The sequence below is a fragment of the Apis laboriosa genome, unplaced genomic scaffold (genome assembly GCF_014066325.1).
Source record: "Apis laboriosa isolate Shangri-la unplaced genomic scaffold, ASM1406632v1 scaffold23_cov150, whole genome shotgun sequence".
In the NCBI taxonomy this organism is placed as follows: domain Eukaryota; kingdom Metazoa; phylum Arthropoda; class Insecta; order Hymenoptera; family Apidae; genus Apis; species Apis laboriosa.
Window position 1 is genome coordinate 4,243,213 of NW_025222452.1, and position 21,869 is coordinate 4,265,081.

The 21,869-nt window shown below is 44.4% G+C and overlaps 1 protein-coding gene across 1 annotated transcript in view; it reads right to left on the bottom strand.

The window, feature by feature from the left end:
• LOC122713378 (acetylcholine receptor subunit alpha-like 1) overlaps nucleotides 1-21,869 on the bottom strand; it is a 107,528-nt gene that overhangs the window by 14,989 nt on the left and 70,670 nt on the right. The window contains exons 4-5 of the mRNA XM_043933755.1: nucleotides 15,343-15,452; nucleotides 87-267 (exon numbers count right to left, since the gene is read on the bottom strand). Of these exons, the coding sequence (XP_043789690.1) occupies nucleotides 87-267; nucleotides 15,343-15,452 (291 nt within the window). The remainder of the gene's footprint in view (nucleotides 1-86; nucleotides 268-15,342; nucleotides 15,453-21,869) is intronic.

Here is a 21,869-nt window from a genome sequence, read left to right on the forward strand (position 1 = left end):
TTATTATTATTATTATTATTATTGTTATTATTATTATCATTATTATTATTATTACTATTACTATTATTATTATTATTATTGCTCACCGTGTACCCGTCGTAAGTCCACGAACCAAACTTCATGAAGCAAGTCTGCTCGTCAAAGGGGAAGTACTCCACGTCGATCTCGCAAAATGATTTATAGATGGCAGGCGGTTTCCACACGACCTTCCCCGTATGGTGCAAAATTGCCTTGGTCATAATGGTCACCTCGTAGTTGCCATCGGCGCTGAAAACAAAATTAATGTCCATCCTGATTTATGTCCCCTTTTTACCCGCCCTCGTTAGGGCCCCCTCCCCCCTTCCAATATGAAATTCGCGCGCCCCTTTCATTAATTAATCACGCACAACCACGTTTCCTTTCCTACCTACCTATCTACCTACCTACCTATCGTTTCATCCTTATCCAATCGATCTCGTTACGACGAAACTACTCGTGAAAAAAATATTTCTCTTCTCTTTCCTCCTCCTCCTCCTTCTTCTCCTTCTCCTGTTTTCTCTTTCCTTTTCTGTTTTTGTTCTCGTTAAGAATAAACTTCGATTCGAACATTCAGAGGATACTGGATGGAGAGGGGAGGCAAAGTTTCAGCGGGTATCGGAGATAAGAGATAAGAAAATCCTCGGCGATAAACAATGAAAGGTGGAAATGCGCGCGGAGCGCTACACACACGCACACACACACATAGGAGGAAACACACAACTGTGGAGGAATAAACTCGGCGGGATAACGGGTACAATACGCGCGGGTGCTGCTGTCGTTGCTTGCAATTGCACGACTTGTTGCGCTATTTTCCACCCCCCTCCAACCTTATATTATATTAGCCCCTTCGTCGATTACCCTACCCTCCTCTCCCCTCCTTCAATCCTCATTTTCTCGATAATCGTCGCTTCGTAATTCGATTCGATTTTTCAATTCCGTTTTCTCTTTCTTTTTTTCCTTCGATTCTTCTCCAACAATACGAATATTATTATACACGAGCCTGAAAGATCTCTCGTGGACGATTCGATGAACATTGCAACGAATTGGATTCTATGGTGCAGAGTCGTGGTATGATATTGAAAAATCGCGCGGAGAATCGCGTTTGAATCTCTAATATGAGGCGAGGCGGCAGGTGCGAGGTGATTTCGAGCGGATAGCCTCGAGGATGAATAAACGCTGCTGGGAATTGGGGTTGCGCACGTGCAACCCCCTCCCCTCCCGAAACAAAGGTGCGGCTTTTTATCGTAAATGAAATATTAACGGCAAGACTTACGAAAATAGGCCTGTAAAATTATCTCTTGTTACCAAGTAATCTTTTGTATTTATTCCGTAAAAGGAAAAAAGAAAGTGACGCTTGGAGAATGTTATTACATCGTGCGTAAAAGTGAAATAAATATTATTACGAAACGATAAATTTCAGTTCATCGATGTCCAAATGTTCACTTCATTATCTTGATAATATATTTATGCGTGAATCGAGAATCGCTGATTTTCTTTCCACGATCTGTACAACACACTTTATTCCTATTTTCTTTATTAAATACACTCTTACTCTTTTACTTACTGCTACTTTTGGCCAACAACGTTTCACAACATTATTGTCCTAAATATTAAGGACGAGCGAAGAAAGTATTGAAAGGAGCGGCAACAAAGTGGTGGCGAGGAATAATATTAGGAAAGCGGAGATGATCACGACGGATTATTATCGCGACGGGGAAAGATGAAAGTCGGGAATGGCAGCTTCGTCACTTTCGACCGATTACCAAAAACGGCAAACGTCATCGGCGCAGTCGAGAATAGAAACACCGCAGAATAGTTTCGCGCTCTTGATTCCGGTTGTAATCCGCTTTGAAGACACGTGCAAGCGGATTTGCAGCGTTTAGCATTAAACCGGGACCCCTTGATCGTCGCGGGGGCTTTGTTTGCTACGAAACTCCAGCATCGGATAAACTTTCCTTCATCCTTGTAATCAGGTTACCTAGAGAACCTACTCTCCTCTAGTTGAAGGATCTTTCGAAACCACGACTCATTCTCGAGTTTTATATATATATATATACACATTTATATACATAAACATATTCCCTTTCTTTTCTTCTTTCCTTCCATTCTTTCTTCAACGACGTAACTTCTTGCTCCATCCCTTAAGGAAACTTCTTGAATTCTTGATCATCGAAATCATCGAACGATCGTGATAGTCGTTCCCCATCGAGACGGCAGGGGTGGAGATTATTATCACAGGACACAGGAGGCCACTTCGATATCATTACCACTAATTGCAAGCGTGGTGGTAATAATTCCTCCAGGAGGTAGCGCGCAACAAGGCGGAGGCGCTCCGTCATTGGCAATAAATAGTTGCCAGGCTCCATGATATCCGCGCGTGAAACCGCATCTTCGACCCTCTCCCCCTCCCCTTCTCTCGTGAGATACGACGACGATCGTTTCATAAATCCAGCGAGGAGGGATTCGATCGAGGGTGCGCGCGTGTCCACGAGGGTTACGCTCGGTGGATTATATAGGGAGGTGAATCCCTGTATAGGGAGGGCTATCTAATTCGCATAAGCACGGCTCGATACACCGAGAATTAGCAGCGGGCCGCCGGCTAATTCGTGAGGGGGGAGGAGGGGGATTAACCGTGCAAAATTGCTCGGAGACCGAGCGGAAGTCGATGCGACCCGAGGCTTCCCCTCTCCCCCCCCCCCACCCAGAGAGGGGGGAGAACAATGCGTCCGCCGGTCGATTATAATTCCGCGGCGAGCGAGCCACGAAAGGCTGACGTTCTAAACGCACCGCGTCTCCTGCTTCGAATCCACCAAGCCCGGACCTTTGTTCCTCGAAGACTCGGGAGGAACTCGTTTCGCTTACCGACCACGATTCGACGGCAGGGAGTAAGTAATTAACGAAGCTTGCAACGGGGACGAGAAAGGTACCTTTGGATGGGAGCTACGTCGAAACTATTAACCCGAAAGAGCTAGTGTTTCTCTCGATCGATCTTTTTTTTTTTTTTTTTTTCTATCTTCTCGATTCTTGAGCCAGATTGTTGAGCGTTGATATAAAATGATAGAAAAATAAAATTACTGTTATAGAATTTAAAGTTCATTGAAATTTTATATGTGTTTTTTTTTTTATTATTGAATGTTGCCAGCAACATCACTGTTTCATAGTTGGTATCTGTTTGTTTCTCTTCGATAATACACATATAATTAAATATATTCGTTCAGATAAAGCCGTACATTTTTATTTATTCTTTTCACTGTCAACAATTACTTTGAATGATTACTGTTATTAAAATAATAATAATTTATTCGTAATTATTTTAATTGATCCGCAATTTTTCTCTGTAAATCTCCGCCATTTTATCTGCGAATTATTATTATTATTATTATTATTATTATTATTATTATGTTTCGAGAAAGGATAAATTATCGAAGTAACTATTATATTTAAATTTTTCGCCCATCCATGGGGGATGATGAAACGCGAATCACGAGAAAAGATACGGAAGGATTCATTGTCCTCCGTCATCGTTTGGTGGAGGACGTTCAATTTTCGTCGGTCGATCCCTGCCGATGTCGATGCGTCCCTGGATTTGTCACTGGATCCGTTCCTTTGCATCCCTCTTCGCGTGTTCCTCTGGTCGTTCGAAACAGGGTGGAACTCACGGGAGAGATTCGAGGAGTTTATCCTCGCGTTTCAATCGCGTCACAGACACCGAGAACGACTCGTCTCCATTATCTGTACGGATTATCTAAGAGAATTGGCCGGGAGACGCGAGATTCGAGGGAAGAGGCGGCCGAAACTCGGGACTACTTTAAGTCGTTAAACTAATTCCACGAGTTAATCCACGCCCCGCCGAGCTCGATCCTCCTCCGCCTCCTCCTCCTCCTCCAGGATTAGAAATAAGAAAGGACCGTCTCTAATTGCCGCTTTTCCATCTCCCCCCCCCCCTTTTTTTGGGGACGAGGAAAAAGTAAAATTGGGACTTGGTTCGTGGTGGATGCATCCGCTCTTTCGAAATTCGAGTATTCGAGCTATCGAGCGAACTCAACTCTTGGACGCGAAACCTGGAACGCAGGTTTGATCTCAGACGTCTTCTGATTGTCCTCTTTGATGCATCTCAGTGCATAATTTTAAAAGTATTCGTAATAAGTTATCAAAGCTAACAGCGAATTCTGTTTACAATAATTACTATAATTAGGAAAAATATTAAAATGTTCCAGTTTCAGGACTGGTTATGTATATTTCAAAACTCAATGTCGAAGAAAAAGACTCCTTCTTCTTTAAACATTCTCTCAAAAAATCATTCTCAAAATCCCTCTCCTTTAACAGGAATTTACCTTGCGTGTTCACCATCTTTCGAATCCCAATGGAAAAATTGGAGAATACAATTCGTGATCCTGAAAATTTTCGTAAATCGAAGTTGAATTTTGCGCCGCCAAGCTTGATACGCTACTGGAAACGCTCCACGGGCACGGTCGGCGGATCGATATAAGTTTCAGTGGTACGACGCGATATTCCGCGGCCCGTTTTTGTCCTCCCCCTCCTCCTCCTCCTTCGAGCAGAGAAAGATCCCATTCCGGCCAATTAAAATCGAATCTTGGTGAGAGATCGATGAGAGATCGCGAGATCAACGAGACGTCCACGCGCTTTTCTCCTCTCGCGTCGGCATTGTTTTTTTTTTTTTTTTTTTCTTTTCCTTTCGAAAGACGCCTCGAAGAAAAGAAGAGAAGAACTTGGCAAGAAGGAGGAATTCCGACGAAAGAAGCGCAGTACATAAATTTTCGTCGATAGCGATCTCTCTCTCAGGACGAGGGTCGAGAGTTATCGTTCCTATTAAAGGATTATCCGGGGGAGCGTATTTTTCTTTCGTTTACACGGGGGTATATCGCTAATTGCCAGCTCGTAACTCGTACTACTAATTTCAACAGATTATTAACAGTGTTTAACTTCAGTTTTAATTAAGATCCGTCTTTCTTTCTTGCTTCTTTTTTTCTCTCTCTCTCTCCCTCCCTTTTTCTTCTTTGCCTCGCTTCTTTTGCCACGAAAAGCAGATATCCTACGGTTATTAAAAACTGAACCGTTTATCACGGAAAAATTGAAAGTTCGAGAGAAAAGAAAAAAAAAGTATATTAAATTTGATCCCGGATCTTTACGAAAGCGCGTTTAAAGTTTAAATATACGGTGAATTCTCGAAAAATGAAATAGAAATAAAAAAAAAAAAAAAAAGAAGAAGGGAAGGAAGAAAGACATTTTTAAAGGATAATAAGAATAATAATTTGCCGAGTAAGTTACTCGTAAACAATCCGTTATCTTTCTAAAAAGAAAAAGAGAAAGAGAAAAAGGCGGGTAAGCAACGACGAATCCTTCCAGTCGATAGAACCGTAATGGAAAGGCGAACAAAGGAGGGTGGGTTCATAAATCACTAAAAACATTAATATTCGATATGGGAGATACGGAATCCCTCTTTAATACGTTTAAAAAGCGGGCACGAGAAAGGATAAGAGATCGTGATCGAGGGCTTCCCTCGATAGGATAGGGAACGGTTCCACTGACTGGTGGATCGCAACACGTACGTTTCCGTTCGCCTTCGTGGGGAACAATGTTCGTAAATCCCAATGAACCACGTCAGCGAGCACGTAGACCTCCCCAACGCTGGAATTATCGAAGGAAATAAATCTTTCGACGGCGAATCTTGGATCACAAGATCGAAAGTGTATATCGACGATTCTGATATTTTTTCTAAGAGAATTATATATATGTATATCTAAAAAGACAATTAAACGTTAACTAATCGAAAAGATATAATTGAACGTGTAATTTCCCCTCCCCTCCTATTCAATGTGTTTCAGGACACGTTTCTTATCCTATCCGGAGAAAAGATGATGGTCGTCGGCAAATTTGAAAATATATTCGATGGAGAAATTTCTATTGCGACCCCCGTTTTATGGAAATATCACCGATTCGCATAATTTCGTTCGCCCGATTGAATCGCAAAATAACCAAAATATCCCAAAATGCTTGTCCAACTTATCCGGTTTATCGAACAACAAGTCGCAATACAATAACAACAATAATTTTGCACGTCTGTTTCCTCGATATTTTTCTCCTATCGACGTCAAACATATATAAATATAATAAATGTATGGAAAGAGAGAAAGAGGAAATAAAGAAAGAAAGCGATATGGATAAAGTCTTACAAATTAGAATCTTAAAAGTCTTTCTTCACGGAATTGTTCGTGATAGCTCGAGAGAAGGTTAATAGGATGAGGGTAGGAGCGTAGGAAGCCTTTGTTGAAACACGGGAATAGCGGGGAGCTGGAGTCGAAACAAGATAAACGAGCCGGGTGCACGCGATTGGGGTTGGAGCCGAGCCGAGTAAAAAAGATTATGTGGATTTCGCGGCAACGGTCGGCGATCCGTGACCAATAACGGTTCCACGGCTTTGTCTTTCGTCCACCACGAAGGAAATACGTAGGGGAAATTTTCAAACCTTCCAAAATTCTATCCCCCAAAAATTCGCGAATAACGCATTAATTCCTCCTCCTCCTTCCTAACCGCGCGATATTAAAGTTTAAGGAAACATCTTTCGAAACTTCGAGGCGAAATCGAGCGACACTCTCGAAATCCAAGATTGCTCAAAGGGGATCAAACTCTCTCCCTTCCTAGTAATTTCTATCTGCAACCGCGCGCTCAACTTTGACCGCCTACGACGACAACATCGTCACATCCCCGCCACTTGGAAACCGAAACACGCCAATTAGCAATCAACGCGCTACCTCTACCTCCTCCCCCTCCTCCTCCTCCTCCACCGACATTTCAATTAGCGAGGAAGCGACGAGACGCGCGTGTTTATGCGGGAAAAGCGCATGGAGAGGCGCGTTTGCTCGGCATCGAGTGGGCGGTTTCCGTGCAAGGGGTGCAGCCTCGAAATCCTAACAGGGCCACGTGCACTTGGCACATTTTGGGTCGCCCGCCCAGCCGGGCCGTTATAAACGCGAGCCTGGATGTCGAGTACTCGACATCGACGTCGACGTCGACGAAGGGGAAGGGTGACGAAAGTGCGGCTGAGGGGAGAGGGGAGCGAGCAGCAATGATACACGACGGGGGCGAACAAGGGCTCGCTATAGAAATCTCGACAAAGAAGATAATTCCATTTCGGGGAGTACCTGGGGTGTGGTGGGTGGAGGATTTGTTTCGAGGGTTGTTCCACGTCTCGGGATCATCTGGCGTGAGCGGGGATCGTCTTCGGGGAGGTTTGCGCGCTCGTGGCGCGAAGATGAAAGGCGATATGTCGTCTCGTCTCCGGGAATGTCAGTATTCTGCGACCGATTTTATTTCCACGCTCTTATTACTCTTTTTTTTAATTTATACACGCGACACGCGACATTTGTACGGTGTATAGAAATGGATTTTATCCTTTTGAAGTTGAGGAGGAGAGAATTGGGATCGAGTTTTGTTTTTTCTTTTTCTCTTTTTTGGAAGGAAAAATCGAATATCACGCGTCGTTGATAAACAATGTATATATGTATGAATATAGGAAAATAAATAATTCAACGAGTTTCGTTTTTTATTAAACGAAAATTGAAATTTATTTCCATATTTATCGAATGTATCAATTCTTTATACGGATCAAGATTTCCAAAAGGGGCAATAATTGTTCGATAAATATCGAATCATCATTCCGTTATTCGATTCGGGAGAATCACTTTTCTATTCTTTCCAAATTTCAAACCAGTTTATCGGGCTAATCCAAAAAATTTCATTTTCCCGTAAATTGGATCCCGGGAATCGGGAATGAAATTTCCATGGAAAACGTTTCAATTTTTGTTCCACTTCGGAAGAGGAGCGGATAAATCTCCCCGTTAAATACGAAACAGAGCGTTAATCGGCTAACGAAGGAGGAGGAAACAAACGAGGAGAGGAGTGGGGGAAGAGAACGGCAGAGAGTATACACACGATGGATATGGCGCATCGCGTATGAAATCGTAACCTCGGTTAATTTGCACTCGCGGGGCGGAACTTTACCCGTTGACTTACGAGCATTACGAGTCAGAGATTTCATAGTCCCGTTGAACAGTTCAATTTCCTTTTAATTCGAACGTATCCCGCCTCGTATACGCTCGCCTTACGTTAAACGTATTACCGTGTACGCGCGATAAGTACGGGCAGGACGCTATTCAGAGGGGAAGGGTGGAGGAGGAGGAGGAGGAAGAGGTTGTCGCGTGCCTCGACTCATCGCGCCACCTATGAATCATAAACTCGACGTTGCGTCGCGCATTGGATAGGGCGACGCCCGGTAAATTCCAAGGAGGAAGGAGAAAGGAGTGAGGAGGAGGGAGATGTAATTCCGCGTCAACATCCCCACCACGACATTACGAGCTCAAGCGTGTTGTTTCGATGTGTTTCTCGATATCGTTATCGCGCCTCTGGCGACTCGACGATGCACACAGCGGAAAAGTGACGGGGCATACGTTCCCTTTTTTACAACGGATTTATAACGAATATATCATCGTGACGCCGTCAGACGTGTATCGTACGATAGAAGCGTGATGAGAACGAGGATTTACGATGAGAAATTAATAAACTAAAGTGAATTAAAGTGAATCTAATCTTTGTATTCTATCGTCACGTTATAACATTGCATTTAACTTTTGTATTTTATAGCGAAATTGAGCTAGGATGGAATCTCCAAGAAACAGTGTCGAAGATGCACGAAGATGCAAGAATCGAGAGATGTATTTTCTCACTTCGTAAATCTAAATTGCCAAAATAAAGGAGGATTGGAACGATGAGCGAGGTTCTATTCTTGTGCGATTAAACGCTTGCTCTCCGATGAAAAAGAAAAGAAAGAAAAGAAAAGAGAAGAAAAAAAGTAAAGAATAATTCCATTCTCCCCGGACTTTTCCCTAAAGCCTCGAAACTTGGGACTATTTTTAACGTTCCCCAAGAATAATTTATACGATCTTAACGCAAACTTATCGGAAGGCTGACAGTGGGCTCAGAGTTAATTGAAACTCCGAGCGGGCAACTGAGTCGGAGATGAGGCGCGTAGGAACGAGGTTTTAAAGGTTAAACGCGTGGCGAGCGGGGCAGGGGAATTGGCGGAATATGGAGGAGGCGAGGCGAGAGAGCGGAGAGTCGTAGAGGGGTCCAGGTGCGCGGTTACTTTGAGGCCGTGTTACTTCGTTAACACGCGTTGCCGTGGCGCGAGCCGCGACCGGATTACTGCGCGTCTGGGACGAGCTGGAGGCGCAGTAATCCGGCGATAATGGAGTAACGAGATTCCGGCTCACGTACGTTCCCTGCATATTTTAACTTTGCATTTCGCGCAGGCAGCCCGCACGTACGCGTCCTGCGGGTCATTGTACCCAACCCTTTTGCCCGCTTCCCTATTTACCCATGTTGATTGCAACGAGTGGCAACGGTATCGTTACCTATTCCCTTTGTGCCAATTTTTCCTTCCTTCTTTCCTTCCTTCCTTCCTTCCTTCCTTCTTTCGTAACTCGATTTCTTCCCGTTACTTTGTCGCTAGGCCGAATGCAAGTAGAAGCGGTAAGTAGAAATTATCGATCCCATCCTTATCGACCGGAATAGACGGGTTTAAAATCCTTTCCAGAATATTCCTACGGAACGAACGATTAATCGAAGAACGTGCTCGTCCATCCTACGGAAGAACCACACCCACTAGCTAATCTCACTCGATCACACTCCCGCCTCTCTTCTCGTTTCCAGAGAAGAAAGATCAAAAATCTCTCCAGATGCAAGGGCGCGCGTGACGAGGCGAAAAAGGGTACGGAAAAAAAAAAAAAAAAAAAACACTTTGCCCTCCTTTCGTATGCGGCTTTCTTTATGCGGGCCGGCCGGCCATTTGCATCGTTGATTGCGCCCCGACGCTTCCACGAGTTTATTGGATCCTGTCCTATCTGTTTCGAGCCAATACACGAGGCCGCCGATCTCCACTTTTTTGCGCCCCCTCCGTTGAATCACTTTCAACGAAAATCGTTTTTCCTCCGATACACAGAGAGAGACAGAGAGGGGGAGGAGAGGGGGAGAGAGAGGAGATAGACCCGCCGGGGAAATAGTTTCCATGTAATTTCAACTTTTCCCCCGATACATCATTCCCTCCTACCACCTCCCCCCCCCCCCCTCCGTGAAACTAGTTTCGACTCCCTGTCATGTTTTTCACACACGATCCTAATAATGCGCAATTAACGAAGTGAGCAACGATTTTCGTTCATAAATATTCATCGATTTCCTCGAAATCCTCGACGATCGAACGATCACAATTACCATTATTGATTTGAGATGAGATCTTTGAATTCACTCGTCTCGTATTTTTTTCCTTTTTTCTTTTTTCTTTTTCAATGAGATATTACACGAATATTGCCGAGTTAAATTTTTAGAGCGAAAGGGTAGCGAAAATAGCAAAAAAGAACGGGGGAATCTGTTTTAATTTTAATACTCGGCCATCAAACTGGTTGGCAACTGGCCGCAAACAATCTACGTTAAATATCATTACCACGGATTATGGAATCGCGGTCGGAGGATACGTTCCTTTTCATTTTCATTTTCCAACTACTAGCAACACGCTAACAGGGTATATATATGTGTAACGTATATACAACGTATCCAAGTTTCGATTAAACACGTCGGTTCTCGATTAACCGCGAATATCGTTACCATTATTGTTCTCCGCTCCTGCGAATAGCCCGTTGCTTTTATCAAGCTTCCCGAACGAAAATTCTATTTAAACACGAGCCGCACAGAGAAATGAAATTTGATAAATGAAACTGAATCTCTTGCTCCCATCCTTTCGCTTGCCTACGCGAATATTGCAGTATACGCAAGCTTGCATCTTTCGCCAATCTTCTAATAAATCCGCAACTTTCTCGCGTGTACTCCACAATTAAAGGGATGGAACGTGAATATTTATATCACCGGGAAATCCGTGGAACGCCCTCGAGAGAAGGAACCGATAATTTCCACGAGATTTATGAACCTCGAGATTTAATATCCGAAATTTGAATATTCCTCCGCTTCTTTTTCAATACCCAAAATTCCATCCCCTCGTTTTTATCTCCTCCCTCGTTGGACACACGTTGCAATCTCTGTTTCGATCTAAAATTTCCAATCTAAAAAATATAGTCTTACTTTGTCTTAGTCTTATTCTGAGCGATTGCTCAAGAATTAAATTTCCATCATCGTGGTAAGTGGAACAGGTCGGACACAGGCCGGACGCAAGGCGTGCAAAGACTTGTTAAGATGAGGAAATAAAATAACGTTGAAGGTTGAAGGAAAACGATCCGTTGACGATCCGTTTCGAGGCAAACCTCGTTAAAGAAAATTCACAAAGCCTCACGTTCCTTACAATCGATAAGCTCGACGACGAGTAATGGAATAATCGCACGATATTCGGCTTGGAATTCATCGAATTCAGATTTATCGCGGGTTAATATCGAATGCGGCTCGGTATCGATTCCATTGATTTTATCGGGGGATAAAAGAGACGCGTTTCCCTCGATCGTTTCTTAATTAAATTTAATCTTAATGACGATTGCGACTCGATCCTTTCGACCCTCCACCTCCCCCCCGACTTATCGATTTTCCCCGTGGAAAACTTCGCCACCACTCCCCTCTTTCCCGAAATAATCTCACCCCCGTTCGAACTCGTGACAAAGTTTCTTTTTATAGCGAAATTCCCTTCTCTTCCTTCCCCTCTCTTCGGTTTAATAAACGTTTCCATCGAGTGTCGGTTAATTTACATGTATACATAGAAATTGCTTTCATAAGCGGATGCAGGGTTGTAAAATATTAAGGGGAAGGTGTACGTACGTTCGGCCACGGGGAATTAAAAATTCAAGGTTGGTTTCTGGGATCCGAGGGAGGGATAAGAATCAAGAAGCTTATAATATCCTGGACAAGAAGAGAAAAGGAACGATGAAATTTTGTCTCGTCGTGCATCAAACGCAGAGAAGGAGTTGGATGGAGTTCGACGAACTCGATCGAACTTACTTTCTAAATAATTGGAAATCGTTACCAGCTCTGGAATTCTTTGAAACTTATTCGTCGAAATAAAAAAAGAACGTCCCCTCCATTGTGCTCGATTTGTTCCCACCAATCGAAAATGGAAAAGGGTTACTCCATGATTCACGCGAGTTTCCTATTCCTCGGGGTTGATCTACGATCAACAAGAGCAGATCCGCTCGATTCCTCGAGATCGAAATTTGTTTCGTCTTAGCTCTCGTCGCCACTCGATCGTATCCATCTCGTAGAGTGCACTTCTCTCCCGCTCGACGATGAATAAAGGGGATGATGCTCGTCGACGACGCGATGCGAATATATCCATCCATCCGACGCGATGATGAAAATGTTTAGATAGAGGGTGGAAAATGTTACGAGAAAAATTAATAATCGACGAGATAAAATTCAAATTCAACTTTTCCTCGAACTACGACGACTCTTTCTCTTTTTTTTTTTTTTCTTTTTATTCACAACAATTTCTTCCGAGGTGTATTTTCAGTCGAAATGGTTATGGTAAATGGTTATCGAGTGTAAATGGTGTAATAAGGAGAGAGGGGAGGGCAGTTAAAGTCGATATCATCGCGACGGGGAATCGTGAAACTTGTCGCGGACGAGTCGAGAAGGAGACGAGATCGAACGGGCAGGACGAGTTTATCGGAGCAACTTGACTTCGATTCGATTCGATACGAGGACCCTTCTCAAGTCTACCTTCTTCCCAAAAAGGATAGATATCACGACGAATTCCAAGCATCGAACGAATCGTCTCGCTTTCGAGAACTTTACCACGCTACGTGCTCGTACCCTCCGCGCTAATAAATAATTCGCCCTGTCTCCCCTTCCTCCGCCCCTCCATCGATATATATATATATATATATATAAAACCGTGACCAAGTTATTAAACAGCCTCGAGTCGCCCTCGACACAGGGGGTTAAAATTCGATCGCGTCAAAGGAACACGGTCACCGGGTCTTCGGGGGGTTGGGGTTGAAATCGGGGGCGAACGTCCATCAAAATTCATCCTTCGACAATGCCGCGATTATACGCCAGCCTGATATCGATGTCCTGAAATCGCCGAAGGACGAGCCCCTTTCGAGCCGCCGCCGGTGACGACTGCGAGCCACCCCCCTCCGCGAGGCCCGTTTCAAACGCAACCCCCGGCCCCCTCCCCTCCCTCTGGCAAAGTTCCAGGATTCCACCCCGGTGAATTATTAATCAGATTCGAATATTCCATACAAATTACTTCTCTTCTGTGTCCCCCTCCCCTTCCCTCTGCTGTAGGAAGGACGGGAGGGCGGTGGAGGCGGTTGCATTCGCATTTGCATTTGCTGTCGGGGCGCACAAAGCCTCCGATACTTTGAGCCTTTCGAAGCGCCGCCAGGACAATCGATTCGTCCCCCTCCCTCCTCCTCCTCCTCCTCCTCCTCCTCCTCCTCCTCTACGCCCGAGTAATTGAAACGGGCGTAATGTATGTCGAGAGTTTCGACTTGGAGAACGGCCGTTCTTTATGATTTATCATCGTGGGACGCGCGTGGCCGTGTCGCGTTTCCACTCCACGTGCGTAATTGAAAATAAAACTGGCCGAGATTCGTCTCGTCGAAAGCGTTTCGCCGTTTCTCCGAAAGCCTGTCACGTTTCCAAGCGACAATGAGACGTACTCGTCGTCGCATACGAAGGGGGGAAGGGGGAGAGGGGGAAGTTTGATCGCGCGCTCCCTCGTCAAAGAAGGGAGGGAGGCGGGGGGGGGGGGAACGCTTCGAGAAGCTTCGAGCGCGTTCCTCTCTCTCTTTCTCTCTTTCTCTTTCTCTCTCCTTTGCACAGAGGAGGAGGAACGAAAGGAGGCGAAAATTTTTCAGTCCCCGCGATTTGCTTTTTCAATTTTTCACGAGTGTCTCACGATCTCTCCCTTCGAATCGAAGAGAAAGTTTCGAGAGTTACTTCGACGAGAGAAAAACGGTGGGCGAAGACGTTCGAATTCCTCGCCAATTAACTTTCTCGAAAAGGGAAATTTTTTCGTGAAAAGGAAAATTCCAAACTCGAAAACGTTGAATAGCTCGATCGATGAACGCGTTCGTTTCGATCCGAAAGTTTTCCAACGATTTTTCGTTATAGTAGAAATAAGATGAACGTATACGAAGTCGGAGTGGAGAGGCGTACAAGAATCGTCCCGACTCCACTCCACTTCCTCGTAAAAGTATCGTCCTCGGGGCGAAGTACATCCTATTTCTCAGCGTTAGCTAGGAAATACGTGTGCGTGTCCCGTTCCAGGCGTGGATTTTCAAAATGGAGATCCTTACCAGAGGATAAAGTCTCTCTCTTCCTGTGTGTGGAAACGTCACGTACCAGCGCGGAATATTCCGCGGCGGTTTACGAGATACCGTGCCCCGCGCTAAAATCCTATGAAGTATGGCCGGACCGAGGTGACGGACGACGAGGAAGGAGGCGTGACTGCCCCCCTCCCCTCCCCTCCGATACACTGGCCTGGCGGAAAAAGAATGGGAGAAAGGGGATCAACCTGGGCTAGATTAACGCGAAAGAACGGATGAAATATCCTGAGCTCCCTTGAATATCCCTTCCCCCCAACGATAATTCACCCCCTTTTTCCCCTTCACATCGGATCGCGTTACACGGGATCGTGTTCGCGCGTGTAACTTTTTTGGGAATCTGAAATTTTTAACTGTCTTCCATTATCCCGGATTTTTAATATTCGAAAGCCTATTCTCGGGAGGAGGCGAGTTCTTCGATCGATAAATAAATAATATCGTTAAATAAATATACGTGGAAGGAAGAAAAACACGTTCGAGAAACTTTTTCGATTTTTAATTTCGTTTATCGCGTTTAACTCGATACGAGTTATATATATATATATATATATATTGAGCCGGTGGTACACTCCGTGTAATATCCGCGAACGTTTCGAGCAGCTGTTTAACTCGACCGTTCCGGTTATAAAAATAAAATCGGTCGAACGAACAAATTGCGGCCGCAATTGTTGCGATTTCGCGCAACACGTCTCCCGGCAGAATTGCACGATCCTCGACCGTAATTGTACTTCATCGTCGCTTTTTTTTTCTTATCACGTCGAATCTCTCCAGCGTGTCATTTACGTTGTTAATTTCGACGTACGAAATTGTCGAAGAAGAAGAGAAAGAAAAATATCGATATCCATCTTTCGTTTTCCGTAACGTTTTTCTTCTTTTTTTAATCCAACGCGGCCGTTGCCGCGTTGGATTAACTCTTCGTGAAAAAAAAAGAAGAAGAAAAAAGAAGAAAAAGTCGCGTGACCGATAATTAGATCGAGCGGCTTACTTGTTGTAAAGAACAATGTCCGGCAACCATATATGCTCCGACGGCACGTGGAGGGTGTCGACACCGCCATAATCATCCGGGTTCCACTTCAGCTTGTAATCGTTCCACTCCTGCAAGCAGAAAACAAAAGCAAAAATAAGCCCCGTTTATTTTCGTTCGCCGATGGGGGAACGGGGTGGAGAAAACGAACCGAGCCGGGCGTCTTTTAACCACGATTCCACGACAGATAATCGTTCCTCCCTCCGTTCCCCCGTCGGCTTTTAAACGGGTTATTCCACCAAGGTGACGTGAGCTACGTGGAATCGACTCTTAACGGAAGTTAAAGTGAACGTGTGATCGATTCCCAAGTAACGAGGAACGAGCCACGATTGCAACACGAGACGAGTGGTGAACTTAATCGTAACGAATCGGATTTATAATCTCGAATACGATTCGTAATTTAGGGAAGGAAGTAAGGAAGGAAGGAAGTAAGGAAGGAAGGAAGGAAGGAAGGAACAAAGCAAAGGGAGGGAGTTTCTGGATCGAGATCGAAATACACGGCAATAACCAACGTAGGAGGGAAGAGGGGAGGGAAACTTGGGATAAATCCCGAGATTAGATTAGCCTTCGAGGTCCGTTCGAACTAATAACTACTTTCGAACGTGGCCAACTTGCTACTCCAACGAAAATAGCAACATCGTCTCGTTCGCAAACTCGCTTCGATCGCGGTCATCGCTTCCTCCCTTCCTTTCCTCGAATCGAATTATTATTCCCGCTTCGCATGAGAAACGGTGTTAATAAGTTTCTCGAACCACTTTGAAAATCCCTCGTCTCCTCTTTCTTTTCCAAATACAAGATAGAAAAAAAAAGAATTATAGCGAAACTTTCCTCCGGATCTCTCTCGAAATCGATTAATCGGGGAAGACGGATGAAGAAGGAGAAGAAGGAAGGAAGGATCCAAGGAGGGGGCATTCATCTCGAAATCTCGATCGGACGAGACGGGGCGGACCGATTAAGAGGATGGAAAAGTAATTACTGGACCCTTTCCTTCCTTCCGTTTCCTTTATTTCGAGCCCCACGAGCCTCGTGCAATCGCGGAGATACCACAACCGTGAGTTTTCTTTTATCCCCACCGGTAAGACGTTCTTTTCTATTCGTCGCTTCCGGCCTTGATTCCCTTCCCGATCCAACTCGCCGAGAAGCGAATTATCGCGGAATAAAAGAACAATTTCCTTCCTCCGGCCAACTTGTGGCCGAATGTTTGCACCATGGGAAATGGGCAAAAGATCGGCAGAGTCGGGATTCGAAAGAATTTACAAGGGAGGACAGATTATTTTCCCATTTTCGCAAACCGACGCGGCCCGAACTTGCCTCGAGTCGTTTCCGGTTACGGATTCGTCTCAACCGTCTTCCCCTTCCTAAGGGGTTCAGGAATCTCTCCAAATACCGACAACAATGGCCGACAATGGTTTCCAGCCGCATTCTTCTCGCCGCTTGCAAAAACAATATTGAAAAGAAAGGAAGAAAAAAAATAAAATAAAATAAAACGCCTCTCGGTTGTACCTGAGCGTTGAACCGAAATGATATCGATCGACGGAGGGAGAGGAGGAGGAGGAGGAGGGAAGCACCCGCCATCGTCGAATTTGTTCGTTGAATTCGATGATCGTGAATAATACGCGCCGAATTAAAAATCCTTTGACGCGCATGACATTTGTCGCCGATTTTTAATAAAATCGTGTTTCGATCGAGCCGTATATAATATAACATTCGAGGCTAACGTACCGGAAGAAAAAAGATATACCGTCAATCGCGACCAATCCCTTTCGTTCGAATTCCAAATGTCTATTCGTTACTTCTCCTTCAGGAAAAGTTCGGAAAATTCGGAAATGAGATCGGTTTAAACCGGATCTCGAAAGGAACGAAGAGACGTGTCGATTTTCACGGGCGCGAATTATTCCGGCCGCAATTGGCCAAGTTTCGTCGAAAGTTTGGGCGAGAAAAAATTCCTTCCGCTTCGTTCAAATCGATCGCGATTGCCGCATCCCGTTTCGTGAATTTCGAGAAGAATTCGAAGGCGGGTCGAGCACGATTCCGTAAAGGATCCTCCTTATAATCCTTATATTCGATTACACCGTGCGTTGCGATTCAATTGTGCCGAAGTACCAATTAATTACTTTGGCCGCAGCGAATATTCCCCTCGATCGATAATGCGTCACCAATTTCCTCTTTATCGAAATTCCAAAAAAAAAAAATAAATAAGTAAAATAATAATTTGGCTGATCGATTTCTTTTCCTCGCTCGAGCTTTCGAGATTCGGGAGTCCCGATTTAGCCCGGTAGACGAGGGAAGTGGATTAATAAAAATGTGGGATCGTTGGTTGGAAAGGATACAGGCAAGGCCCGTAAAAGTTTTCTATTCCCTTCCCCATCGACGATAAATTACGAGGAGGGAGGCACCGATACGCCGAGGAGGACCGTACGAGGTCGTAAAGTCGCGACCACGCGTTTCGAGAGAGAGAGAGAGAGAGAGAGAGAGAGAGAGAGAGAGAGAGAGAGAGAGAAGTAAAAAAAAAAAAAACGACGACGCCAATTCGACGACGATCGCTCGTCGTTGCCTGGAGGGAAACTGGTTTGGATATCGTTTTCGAAACTGCTCGACAAATAAGGCTTGTTAGTCTTCCACTATCGGGATGGAGTATCGCTCTATCGAGATCCCGTATTTTATTCCATTCTTATCCTTCGCCGGTGGAAACAGAAGATTGGCAAACGTTTTCGGTTTTCGACTTTTTATACGCGAGACTTGCGACGGAGTTCGAGCTAGGATGGAATTCGAAATTTCCTTGGCTTGGATAAGCCTCGAAATGGTATGTGTACAGACGAAGAGTAGACAAATGGTGGGGGGAGGGAACGTTTCAACTTTTACGTTGCGACGTAAATTTTCCAGATTACTTTCCAGATACTTTTATTGGCAGCTTTTGATATTTTTACTTCTAAGTCTGGCATACACAGCGCGTGTCCACAGCGACATTATCACTCTTATTTCGATACTCGAGATTCGATGAAAATTTAATCCGTGGATTCGAATAAATATCGTATAATTAATTTCGAAAGGAGGGGGGTAAAGATACGATAAGAAGATCGATAGAAGGGTTAATCACGGTTCGCCACAAGTTTAAAAATAGCGAGGAAAATAAACAATCTTTAAACGAGATTCGATAACGACGAAGCTGATTCCTCATCGACGTCCACGAGAGAAGAAAAGATCCACGATCCAGATCTGTCTGTGCGCAAATATCCTTTATATTCGCGGATATCTAGAAATTTGCGTATTTCAATGTGACGATCCCGTTCCATTCGAATATTCACGTCCAAGAACAGTGAATATCATCATCGAAAAAGGTATCACGACGAAACATTGTTCGATTAATTAAATTTATATATCTTTGTCAAGGGTTCGAATCTCGAGCCTATTCTCCCGAAATTTTTCCTCGTTTATGGCGTTTTACTTTCTAGACTTTGTCCAAATCTCAAAGAATCAGCGACACTTCCAACGTTAATTCGAAAATTTGCGAGAACGAGAATATCTAAAAACGCTTGATAAAATATCTGACTCGATAGACTCTGCAACAGTCCAAATACACACACACATATATATATATATATTTTTTCGAAGAATTACAGCGAATGATGGGATTAACGACCCAAGGTTCTAAGTTTCGTCGAGGGGAGAAATCCAGGAGGTGCTGTTTTCGTTGAGAAATTGGAGGGTTGCCAGGGAGAGTGGTATTAATTCTCGTGGCGGGATAAATTCTTCTCGGGAGGAAACGAGACTATCCGAAATTGCCTTTAAATATCCTTTTACCGATTTACACGAATCGCTCTCCGCTTCGATTAACCGGTTCCCGCAAATGGAAAAGAAATGGAATTTCTGCATCGATAATGCCGGACATTAAGCTCGATCGGTATCGCGTTTAAATCGCGTCGAAAGATTGGATTTCTATCGATAATCCATCCATCGTTCCGCGCTTTTATTCCGAACGAGGAATAAAACAAAAAAAAAAGAAAAAGATAGAAAATATCATCTAAGAGAAGAGGAAAACAGGAGACACTTCGGTTTCGATAAGAAAGGGAGACAAGCTTGAGAGGGTGAAAGAAGGGGGTGGAATTGTAATCGAGCAAGTGGAACAGGGCTGTTGGCAGCGGGGTCAGAATCGTCGAGATGTACGCCGAGACAAGGCTCGCAATCGGCGGTGAAAGCGCTTGGAAGTGCGAGATACGCCAGCTCCTATCCAACAATGCCGCCATTCTAGAATAAATGCCGCCGATTTTCACCGAGATTCGGCTGTTTGCCTCCCCACGAATGAATCGATGATTATTCGAGCTTAAGCATCCGTGTAAATAACCGTGTCGCTGGCTTCTTTTCAAGCTTGGATTTCTCGCAACCATCACTTTTCATTTTGATCAAATATAATAAGTAATAAGCGAAACGATCCACGATAGAGGAGATAAAATAAACCGAGCATAGCCGAGATATCCGAATAAAGTTTTTATCGCCTCGTCAGTGTCTCGAAAATCTTCAACGGCGCGTGAAAGGGAACAGTTGCTCGATCCAATTTTGGTAAAAGCTGTTTCTTCCTTGTATTCCAATTATTAAACAACCGTTCCTCCGGCAAACAGCCGGGGAAACTCGATTGAGCGAGCCACCGAGCTCTATTAAATTCGTGGTCGTGGCTTTGCAACGAGCAACGATAAACGGCAACAAAGAACGGGAGGAGAAACGAGTTTTCCCGTCGAATTAAAAAAAAAAAAAAATAATCTTCCTTTTCCCCCGTTCGTTATTCCAACGATTACTGCTTATCGAGAACGACCATCGAATCTTGCAATCTTGCTCTTCTTTCTTCATTCCGGAAAGATAAACTGACCCCCTCCTCCATCTCTCGTGACGGAGCCTCGAAAGACGGAGAAGAAACTCCGGATGGAATTGTATTCCTATCTGTGAGCATCATCGGGCCAATTCTCGCGATATTCAGCGTCCCCCCTCTTTTTTCCCCGGCAACGAATAAATCGAGATTCTTGAGATCGAGATTCGATATATAATCTCGATAAGATCGAGCCGCCAGAGTATTCGTATTCGATTTTCATAAGAATCGTATTAATTCCTCGATCGATAAATTCCTCGTCGCTTTATCCAATTATCCGTTCATTTCATTTCGAATACACATCGCGAATAATTCGATCGAAAAGTCGAGCACACACGCGCACACACACACATATACACGGGGGCAGGAAACTCGTAGAGACTCGTTCATCGCGGCTGTTTACGTACTTCGCAGGCATCGGTGAACTTCCGAAAGAAGCCAAGAAGCCAGGGCTTCTTCCACTTCCTTTGCCGTCTCCAACAATGGCAAACAATTCCCGGCGACTGATAAAGGGACAGCCACTTCGGTTGGCAGACGATCCTGGCTGACTGGCGCGCTTCTATCCATCCCTCCTCCCCTCCGAAATGCGAGAAAAAGAGGCGCGAGATCCATTGACGCGGACGAACGAGTCGGTGGCCAAGCCAAGAGAGAAGAATAACCGATGAAAAACCAACAGGCTGCCAGCTCGTCTTTACGAATTCTGCCGAAGACGAGAAAAAAAAAAAAAAAAGAAAAAGAAAAATTCCTCGCACCTTCCAGAAGCGTTGAAATCCGTTCAACATTCGATTCGAAGCGAATTTTAATCACGATAATGGTTGCGATCTTGGCCGAGCAAATGCTTCCGTCTTCTTCGGGAATAAAGTTCGGTTTATTTCAATCCTCTTCGACATTTTCTTTCCTTTTCGTTGATCGTCAAAAAAAAATTGCGTCGAATTCGATTTGCCTGGAAAATTCCCGGAAACGAATGAAGGGAGCGGAGATAAAAGTATCGGAGATAGACGGATACCTCGCGAGAAGTGTTATGTCAATAAGAATCGACTGTCTTTTCGATTTGAATTTCGATCTCGAACAGAAGCGGAATGAAATTCGCCCGCTTTGAAATTCCAAATCGGACGGGAACAGACGGGACAGAGAATCCATCCTTGCGAATTCCATCCTCTCTTCTCTCTCTCTTTCTCTCTCTTTTCTCTCTTTTTCTCTCTCAATCGATGGTTTTCGGTTGCTGGAGCACAGGAATTTTCGGAGCTCTGCGATCTTTTCTCCTCTTCGGTTATCGAGCGTCTGAGGACGACACGTTACGGCTCGTTAAGTTGGGACGGTCGTGCGTTTATTTTGAATGAAATCATCGTGTGTTTATTTTCGCTCGAATACCGGCGTCGAACGACATTGTTTTTCTTTTTTCTCTGTTTCCTTCTCCTCGGCGCGAGGAGATTAATTTAATGAGCCGAAAGTTTTAAACAGCCGCGAGTTAAAGTTTCAGTTTTTCATTCCTATTTCGAGAATTGTAATTCTACGAATTTGATTCGATACTCGCGAAAATGTTAAATTAGTTACGATAAAAGAAAGAAAAAATTTTGAAGTAGAAGAGTTTCGTAAAAATAAATTTGCTTCTTACACAAATTTACTATTA